Source organism: Idiotropiscis lumnitzeri, chromosome 1, assembly GCF_059441095.1.
Source record: "Idiotropiscis lumnitzeri isolate Australia: NSW breed Sydney's pygmy pipehorse chromosome 1, RoL_Ilum_1.0, whole genome shotgun sequence".
NCBI lineage: Eukaryota > Metazoa > Chordata > Actinopteri > Syngnathiformes > Syngnathidae > Idiotropiscis > Idiotropiscis lumnitzeri.
Window position 1 is genome coordinate 19926258 of NC_142391.1, and position 9415 is coordinate 19935672.

General features: G+C 39.3%; 2 protein-coding genes across 2 annotated transcripts; one reads left to right on the top strand and one right to left on the bottom strand.

The window, feature by feature from the left end:
- Positions 1 to 438: 438 nt before the first annotated feature.
- rrh (retinal pigment epithelium-derived rhodopsin homolog) lies at positions 439 to 3576 on the bottom strand. The gene is made up of 7 exons (XM_088303921.1): positions 3361 to 3576; positions 1992 to 2182; positions 1784 to 1883; positions 1463 to 1616; positions 1144 to 1312; positions 743 to 921; positions 439 to 638 (listed from the first exon to the last, which is right to left on the bottom strand). The coding sequence occupies exons 1-7, from the start codon at positions 3470 to 3472 to the stop codon at positions 536 to 538; spliced, it is 1008 nt and encodes a 335-aa protein (XP_088160047.1). The 5' UTR covers positions 3473 to 3576; the 3' UTR covers positions 439 to 535.
- Positions 3577 to 4428: 852 nt separating this feature from the next.
- Positions 4429 to 9412, top strand: commd8 (COMM domain containing 8). The gene is made up of 5 exons (XM_088303929.1): positions 4429 to 4596; positions 6267 to 6422; positions 6538 to 6690; positions 7827 to 7982; positions 8671 to 9412. The coding sequence occupies exons 1-5, from the start codon at positions 4552 to 4554 to the stop codon at positions 8689 to 8691; spliced, it is 531 nt and encodes a 176-aa protein (XP_088160055.1). The 5' UTR covers positions 4429 to 4551; the 3' UTR covers positions 8692 to 9412.
- Positions 9413 to 9415: the final 3 nt, after the last annotated feature.

The following is a 9415-nucleotide window of genomic DNA, read 5'->3' on the forward strand; positions in this document are numbered from 1 at the left end:
CGTCCTGTTGCTCTCACGCCAGTCATCGTCTGTTGCCGACTGGTTATCACAGTTTAAAGTTGCGGGGTTTGATTCCGGCTCAAGCCTTCCTGTGTGGAGTTTGCATGTTCTCCCCGCGCCTGCGTGACTTTCCTTTCTGTACCGCTTCTCCTCACTAGGGTGGCGGGGGTGCTGGATCCTATCCCAGCTATCTTCCGGCTGTAGACGGGGGACACCCTGAACTGGTTGCCAGCCGATCGCAGGGCACACGACCATCTGCGCTCACACTCACACCTAGGGGCAATTTAGAGTGTTCCAATCGGCCTGCCACGCATGTTTTTGGAATGTGGGAGGAAACCGGAGTACCCGGAGAAAACCCACGCAGGCACGGGGAGAACATGCAAACTCCACACATGCTCTCTAATTTAAACAGTCAACACCACAATGCAAAGGAACACTGAGAGTGATTTATTCTACGCCATTTCTAAGTATCCATGGCCTGAATTGTAAACATGCATACATTGCAGCTCGACATTGTGACACTGAAGCAGTCATTTCACTGGGCGAGTTGTTGAGAAGTTGTCATAGGAACCTGAGAATTGATGGTGATTCTTTGTCTGGTTTGGCACTGGATCATCCCTAGGATTGCTCTTCGGAATCTGCATGAAAAAAGGTCACATTAACCCGCTTGTTGTAGCACATTGTTGAAAATGAAAAAAAATAAAGCTGATGAAAACCCTGGAAAAAAAGAAGAAACACTGACTTTTTGTTCGCAATGACATAAATGCAGGGGTTGTAAAACGTGGAGGACTTCGCAAAGAGAGGCGCAATTATAGCCATGGGTGCAGGAATTGTTCTGGGGTCACCAAAAGATGCCCACAGACACACCAAGGAGTATGGAGACCAGGCCACAAGGAACATTATGATCATCACAATCGACATCTGGAAGGCAAAAGCAACACAACACATTTAAAAGTCATGCCTTTAATTTTAGTGGTATTCAACAGTTGTAGACGATTTAGCTATTATTGAACTAACTGATCAATCTGAATGAATATTTAAAATAAACGTCATTTTGTAACAGAAAACTGTCCAATTATTACAAACCATTACAAGTGCACACTGCAGATTTGGATAAAAGGAAGAAGTGAAGTCCTTCTCTACCTTTGTTACGTCCATCTGGTCCGACCAGTCAATATTAATATTATCTAGACGGTTGCTTGCTTTGTATCTGTTCACTGTGACAGAAACATTGTAGTAGCAGTAAAGCATGATGGACAAAGGGACGACAAAGTTGACAGCAATCACCATCATGGTGTAAGAAATGAAGGATCTGTGAAAAGAAAAACAGAATTTGTTGGTATCTGCTTCCGCTTTACGAAAGGAAAGCGTTGAAAGTGTTGGTGCGCATCCGAATCATCTTTATTGATATACATATGATATATAACAATGTTTTGGAGTTGAAGCCGTCTTTCCAACTCACGCATCATTCTTCCGCCAGTTAATGGTGCATGTTGCTCCAGTTGGATCTGGCGCATAGCCAGCCCAGCCCACAATCGGCATGGAGGACCAGAACAAAGCGTTAAGCCAAGCTGCCAGAATAAGGAGATTGTATGAACGCAGCGTCATTTTCTGCCCTGAAGAGACAAAAGACACACACGGGCAAGGAAAGTGCAGAGTAAAGATGATCTTTTTCTATGTCTATTTTGGCGTATTATCAGCAACACAAACTGAATTAGGTGACAGAAAAACAAAGTTGTTCACTCTACACGTCGTGAATTTAGAATACAATATGATAAGATACCTATGTCAGGCCTGCAAATTGCGAGGTAACGGTCGATGGCCACCACAGTCAACAGGCCAATGCTGGCCATGCCAAAAAAGATGTTAAGAGCTGCATAAATCTGGAAAGAAAAACAATTGTCCTTATTTCTCAAATGGTGCGGAAGCTGCGACATGTCAGCGTCCTGTGCGGTGAGCCGCCACCCATGACGTGCACGTATGCCACCCACCTGACAACCAGTGTAGCCAAATTTCCAGTTTCCGTGGATATCAGAGGCCGCTGACATCGGGTAACCAATGCCTGCGACTCCGATGTCAGTAAAGGCCAAGTTGATGATAATAAAATTAGTAGCAGTGCGGAGCTCCTTAAACTTGACAAACATGAGAAGAACGACAATATTGCTCAATAGACTGATGATTCCTGCAAAGAAGAAAGGTTAAAAAAAAATGGAATTAAAAGTCCATCTTGCTATGTGATAATCAGTAGTCAAAAGGTTAAGCACAGCACCTATTTCAAAATCACATTTAGAGTCCATCTACTTAACGCACCGATTTGTTGGATCACATTTCCGACACTGACTATTCAACCGAGTCGACTTCAAAACATGGTTGACACATTTTATTTGGGTTTTTTTTTTGCCCCAAGGCATTCATGGTCTTCGTTGCACTCCGTGCACACTGTCATGTATAGGACACATAAGTCTGATGTAGATTCAATCGTGACCTTTTTCACAGTCTATTATCACTGCCGAGAGTTTGCATGTTCTCCCCATGCCTGCGTGGGTTTCCTCCCACATTCCAAAAACATGCATGGCAGGTTGATTGGACACCCTAAATGACCCCAAGGTGTTTTGTGATTGTGAGCGCGGATGGTTGTGCGTCTATGTGTGCCTTGTGATTGGCTGGCAAGCAGTCCAGGGTGTCCCCCGACTACCCCCCGCGACCCTTGTGAGGAGAAGCGGTGCAGATGTCTAAAAACACCAAGTTCACAGTACAACAACTGCTCACGTGACAAAAACACAAACATATGGCAACCATGGCAACAGCTTGTCTGGGCTATGGCATTTCACACAACGCGACGTTGAGGATATATATTACAGTAGGGCTGGGCGATATGGCTGAAAACTATATCGCGAAGTATGTCATATTGGTCGATAGCGATATATATTGAATTATGTTTTTTACTATTGAAAATAAAAGGGGGAAAAGGGTTGAATTCAGATTAGGTTTATTTTAAAATTTATATAAAATAAATAAATGTTATATAAATAAATAAATAAATAAATAAATAAATGTTATATAAAATAACATTTAACCTTCAAAATATGTTCAACACAACTATATAAAAGTTACACAATGTTCAATATAGATTAAATACCATCTTATTCAAACAATAGTTGCAAAATACTTTGTAAACAATTGTAATAATTTTCACATCAACAATTCAAATAAATAAATGTGGAATTATTAGAAAATGTGCACGCCTAGCGCAATTTAGATCATTTCACTGAACAGCAAATGGTATTACTAACAAAATCAAGAATTTACATTACCCGATTTGCATGCAAAACAAAAGTCCTACAGTTTGTTCTTTATTACCTGCAGTTATGAGATAGGCAGCCACTATGTTGTGCTCCAGTTGGGAAAAGGAACTTTTTCCTCCATAAGGTATATCGTCATTTGAAACATTCAGTCCGGTGTCAATTCCCATTCTGGGAAATGTCACTCATAAAGTGAAGGAAGGTAACAAACAAATATTTTGAAAATAAAATGGTGAAGCGGTCGCCAAATTTCAGAACGTTGCTCTTTGTTCAAATCTGCTCGTTGTACTGAAATAAGGGGAGGTCCATGTACAGGAATGAGGTGGAGAGGATTATTACATACCACTGTGCCATTGTTGACAAGAAACGGGAGGCAGTGTGTTCATAAAATGGACAGCAGGGTTTCACTTGAGACGATTACCGCGCACGTGGAATTTTCTTGCAAATAAGGCCTTAGCTCCCAAGCTTTACCATTACAAAAAAAATTCCAGACTTTCTAGACATGTTGACTTTTATTATAATTAACGTCAGTTGCTGTTTTAGTACTTTTGCATTTTGCATTTCCCTTGAATCCAGAGCATCCTAAATCAGCATCCTCCGTACTATATGAACTATATAATCATTTTGATTGGCAGCAAAGTACATCGACTATGGTAGAAATGTTTCCCATTGGTGTCCAGTTTGATTGAAACCGCTTTTGATTTTATAGGGAAAGGATATTTTAATGGACAGATTTGTTCCAAGAAAACTTTCAAGGAAACAAATTAGTATTTGCAGCAAAAACAACTTGAAAGTGTGTGGGTTTTTTTTATCTGTACCAAACGTTTGCAAAAAAAAAATGTTGAAATTATATCTTGTATGTGTGAAAAATAAAATTCGACTTGGGGTGTGGAAATTATCGAATCTTACGTTTCCAAATCCTATCTGTAATGATATACAATGTTTAATCTACAAACTTTAAAGAATTGTAACATTAAGGAACGAATGGAAATGATAAAATTCGTTATTGTATTATCTCTTGCTGTAGTAGTTGGGGTTTAAACACTTTATAAAGATATTTGTCGTGCGCACTCAATGCTTCCAACGCGTGAACAATAAATGTACGTGATGTACGTGGTGGAGAGACACAAACAGACTCGTGTTGACTCTGATTAATGTCATTTTTACACGACGCATATCAATGCCTCATGATACTGTCACGTGACTATAGCCGTGCGTCAGCTGACGAAAAGGCGGAACTGGGAGAATTATGGTGGTCCTACTAAACAGCTTGCCCCTTAAGGAGTGTCTTAAAGTAAGTGTAAATAAGTGTCGTATTTTTTGTGGACAGCGATACGTTTAAAGACAATTCTTGAGGAACGTTTTCTGAGCAACGAATCCAAGTGAATGGATTTTAAATCGAATAGAACGTTGATTCACGCAATGGTAACTGGAAACTGGGTTTATTTGTTTGATGCACAAAAAGTCATTATCATCAGGTGACAGAAAAGACAGGGTTTTTCCGCAGTTATTTGAATGAAAGTAAAAATAATCAGCCACTTTTGATTTTCAAAGAAGAAATGATCAATTATGTTAGCGTCATCTACCGGCGTTATCTAGTCAAGATACAAAAAACTTACTGTTTTCCATTACTATTGCAGAAAAAACGAAATCAGATTACAGGTAAATGTAATAAAAATGTGGATTATTTTCAAGAATTACATTTTTAATGTGGGGCGATAAAGTTTGCACTTTCGAGTCCTCGCGGCTCTTGAAACGTGCTGGCGTAACAAGAAGGGAGTGGATAGTGACAGTTTTGGATCGTATTCACCGCAGGACGTAGTCATTTAAAAAAACGTTAACAAAGAAATGTGTCAACTGTCAAAAATGATCCGGACTGCTTGTTATCGTGGAGGATTGTAAACCGCTAGCATGCTAGTGCTACGCCCACAATTTATAAGTAAATACTTTACTAATTCCCTTTACAAGTTCCCCACAGCTTTGCCATTTAAACACCATATTACCAATATAGTCTGCTAAATATGTCACTGGGAATTTTAAAAAAACCGCATCAGACCGCCATTGAATTATTACTTTTTTATTCTTGCAAACTTTTACTGTCGGCCGAAACTGTAACCTAATTCCTTACAGTACTTTAACGTCATGTCTCAGTCACAGAGCGTGCGCGTGTGCGTGTTTGAGACGGGAGGTTGTGAACCGAACTTTTTTTTTTCTTTTCTCCCTTTTACAAATTAAAAACCTGGTGATGTGGAAGGTTTTGTAAACCTTTATAAAACTACGTCACAAAACAAAGGGACCTAGATGATTCGATCAGAAAGGAAATCTGGTGATTGATTCTAAAGGGAAATAAATATTGACTCTCAAAGTGGGTCAGCATTTGACCATCAGGTTGGACCACACTTTCTATAAACCTCCCTTCTCGGTTTTGTACTCACAGTTTTCAGTTCGGATGTAAATTTTGGTTAGTGCTTCTGATATTTTTCTTGGTTGGAGCGGGCCACTGATTTATTGCATGGACTGAAGAAGCCTCGTTGGATGAGAGGTGAAACATCTTCTAGGACAAACAGAGCAGTCCAGTTGTGAGCAATTAAATTCCCTGAGAATGAAATGAGCTGGATGAATGAGAATACTGGCATGCAGTCTCAGCGTTCAAGACCTTCTTTGCTGGCCTAAACACAACTAGAAGCATGCTTAACACATGGAACGCATCAAAAAACTCTAGTTTTGTGTAACCTCTCCTGCCTAACCTGCAAAGCTTTAGGGCTCGGCAATATGCATTTTGGCAAATTCCAGTTCCTGCAACTTTGTGACAGAGCTTAGTGTTTTATGGTTCATTTGTTGAAGGTCATCATTTGAAAAAATTCCCCCCCTCACTCATTGAAAATGGATGTATTGGACAAGCCTGAGCTTCTGTTTCACACATTTAACCGTGACACAAAGCCTCACAGTCTTGTGTGTCTGCAGCTTTGTCACAGGGTAGTGGATGGACTCTGTGGACGAGAATCTCCTCACAGAGAGGACTACAATGCCACCTGGAGCATGGAGGAGTGGCTGGAGCTTATCAACTCTTTGAAAGCTGTCTTCCGGCTGTCGGTAGGGAACAATAACTCTGATGAGGAGGTGAGAGTTCATTTAGGGACAGTGTAACTATTTGCTACACACAGGAACTGTGGGGGATGAGGAAGTACTGTATTTTAAAGGCAAATTTCCAGTGTTTGCTTCTGGTTATGTTCAGGTGCTGATCTGCCTGTCCGAGTTGAGTAGCAGCCACTCAGAGGCTGTGCTCAATGTGCTCAAATCCAGACGGGTAGAGATTCACCATGCTCTGCTGGCCAGAACCCACTCAATCTCGTCTGCTACATTACAGGACTTTGACTGGCAGCTTAAGGTGAATTAACGCTTTGTTTCGTTCGACTTTCGTTCGTCTTTGAGTCCCGTCGATTAGACACAAATAAAGGTTGTTCGCTTTAGCAAGAAATGCAATCAAATACTGTCCGTCCCAGAGTGTTGGCTGACTTCCAAATTGTATTTAAATTTTAATATTTATTTAATAATCGATGGAAATGAAAAAAAATGTCACGGCTGTCACAAATCATATTTCTTTATTTATTTTCTAATATGTGTATTTTTATTTATTTTTTACAAGAATGCAATTTCATGGAAGTCTTGCCAAATATTCAATGACACACTGGAGTCTCTCTGCTTACTTTATGTAACCTCTGACTGGTGGCTCCCTGAACACAAAAATCCATCACAATAATGTGGCTCTTAGGCGTAGACATGACTGTATGATAGCCATGAGCAAAAATACTGCATTATGAAAATTACAGCTCTAAAATGTCTATTTTTAAAATAGAATAAATAAAATCTGTTTGTTTTTTTTCATTGAAGCAATGTACATGTTTTTTAAACAAAGTATAGGGCAATTGGTACATTTAAGAAATGTGTTCAAGGGTCAAAATGTTTTTTTTTTTTCTTTGATGAGCATTTTTGCTGATCATTGGACTTAATTTGAGAAGCTACTTTGTGATTTTCATTTCTGTCCCGAGCACCTGAAAGCAAACCTGAGAGCTTTATTAACTCATTTAATGCCCACCTTGTGTGAAATATTTTTTTTATAATCCAACCGTTTAGCGCCACCTACAGGTTAACTTAACAACTACGTTTTCTGTGTGCATTTGATGCTCAATGGTCTTGGTCTCTCAATGCTCAATCTCTCCAGGCTGTTCGTTTAGTTTGAGACGGTCATTTCTCTGCAGGTCGCCCATCAGACGTGACTTCAAAAAAGAAAAGAAAAAGATCATTTACAGATGCCACAGTTTTTAGCAGAAACCTTGACTTTTTAAAACCGTATAACCGTAAGTTTGGGAAAGGCAGCTTGAATACTGTATATATGTTTGCCACGTTATCAAACATCTTATCAATGCTGATCTTAAACATCGTGATCTTGTAATGTATGTCTAATTGTCATCTTCAATCAGACACCTGATTTTATTTGCTTTCCTTTGTCTCCCCTGCCTGCAGCTGGCACTGTCCAGTGACAAGATTTCAGCTCTTCAGACTCCTCTGTTAAATCTTAGTCTGAATCTAAGAGAGAATGGAGCCTTCAATTATTTTTCCATGGAGATGAACAGAGAGGAGCTGAGTACTCTCATCACTTCACTAGAAGCTGCTAATAAGGTAAACTCGCACTCCCCATTGGCCGTCTTCACTAGTTGTGACACAAGTCAAAGGTTTGAGCACATTTGCTCCTGCTGGAAACAATATATGACATTTTCTCAGTTAGTTTTTTTATTTCAGCTCAAGTTTTACATTTTGAATTGCCTCTGAGACTTGCATGGTGCTAAAACCTACCCTGACATTTAGCGTTCCTCAATTGGAATTGGTCTGAGAAGTTACAATATACTAATCCAGTGCCGATATATGTAATTCTTCTCAATTTCTTTGAACAGGTTGACTCTGTTAGAGTTGGGTGTCAGAATGTGAAATTAATTATTGTTGTAACATTTAACCTTCAAATTTAGATAAATCAGAGCAAACTTCAGGTTGTCTGAACATTTGTAATGTGAAACAATTGTGTTGTCCGGTCATTTTAGAAATGGAAAAATAAAATGACAAAAAATACTTCTTACAATTAGAGGTGGGAATCTTTGGGCGCTTCACAATTCTATGAAGATTTAGAGGCTACGATTCTATTATAAAATGATTATTGAGGCATCTTTCATTGATCTGTTTTGATGCACTTTTTCACAACACATTTTTTGTCTCATTGAGTAAAGATTGATTTGCAATTCAGTATAAATCCAGCCTAATGTTTGATTAGTTGAGAACTGATTTTTTTTTTTTTTTTTTTTTTTTTTAAACACAGGTACTGCTACAGTTGAAATAATGAAACAGTTGTTGAACACTGATCCTCTTCACACTTCCAAAGTGGCTGTCGAGTAAAGAGGGATGCTGTGGCACACCGATGGGGCGAACCTTTCCATAAGCGACTTGCACAACACATCTACACAGGCCGAGTCAATCAACTTGAAAAAATTTGCGGGTGGCCAATGACATTTTGCCGAACTGTATCCCTTGTTTAAAGGATTTTCAGCCTTAAATGACAAAACTACTGTTGCAGTTTGTGCGTTGTTTAAATGTTCTAATGGAATTTGTATAGTTCCGGTAGATCTATTCCGGGGTATGCTGAACACATATGATGATGATATTGCTGGAGCTTGGCTGATTTGTTCATTGTTGATGTAGAAGCTACAAAAGATTACAGTAGCTTGGTGGTGAATTTGTTATTTTAGCGTGATTAGTCGCCTGCCAGTCGTGCACTATCGCGAGGTTCCTAGGACACACTTTGCGTCTTTTCAAATGCAGTAATCGCGTCGTCGATTACCGCTCTTGTTGCAGCAAAAATAAACACAGTATTATTATTTTTTGTCTCCGTCCAAATTCATAGACTGTTTCCATTTATTTTCATATGTGGACTGAAGTTATTTTTATTTTACTTCACTTTCTAGTTTACTTACTTTTTGAGGAAGCCAAAATTCCAAACTCACTCTCATTGGCCTGTTGTCCTTTTGCACACAAATGAAGGAAGTTTTGGCTCGATCTAGCAACTT

Excerpts from the sequence above, each read along its gene's own strand:
- rrh (XM_088303921.1), bottom strand. The coding sequence starts at position 3,472 with ATGGGAATTGACACCGGACTGAATGTTTCAAATGACGATATACCTTAT. Across the intron at positions 2,183-3,360 it reads TGCCTATCTCATAACTGCAG|GAATCATCAGTCTATTGAGC; the intron begins GTAATAAAGAAC and ends TCTTCTTTGCAG. Across the intron at positions 922-1,143 it reads ACCAGATGGACGTAACAAAG|ATGTCGATTGTGATGATCAT; the intron begins GTAGAGAAGGAC and ends TTTGCCTTCCAG.
- commd8 (XM_088303929.1), top strand. The coding sequence starts at position 4,552 with ATGGTGGTCCTACTAAACAGCTTGCCCCTTAAGGAGTGTCTTAAA. Across the intron at positions 6,423-6,537 it reads ACAATAACTCTGATGAGGAG|GTGCTGATCTGCCTGTCCGA; the intron begins GTGAGAGTTCAT and ends GGTTATGTTCAG. Across the intron at positions 6,691-7,826 it reads ACTTTGACTGGCAGCTTAAG|CTGGCACTGTCCAGTGACAA; the intron begins GTGAATTAACGC and ends CCCTGCCTGCAG.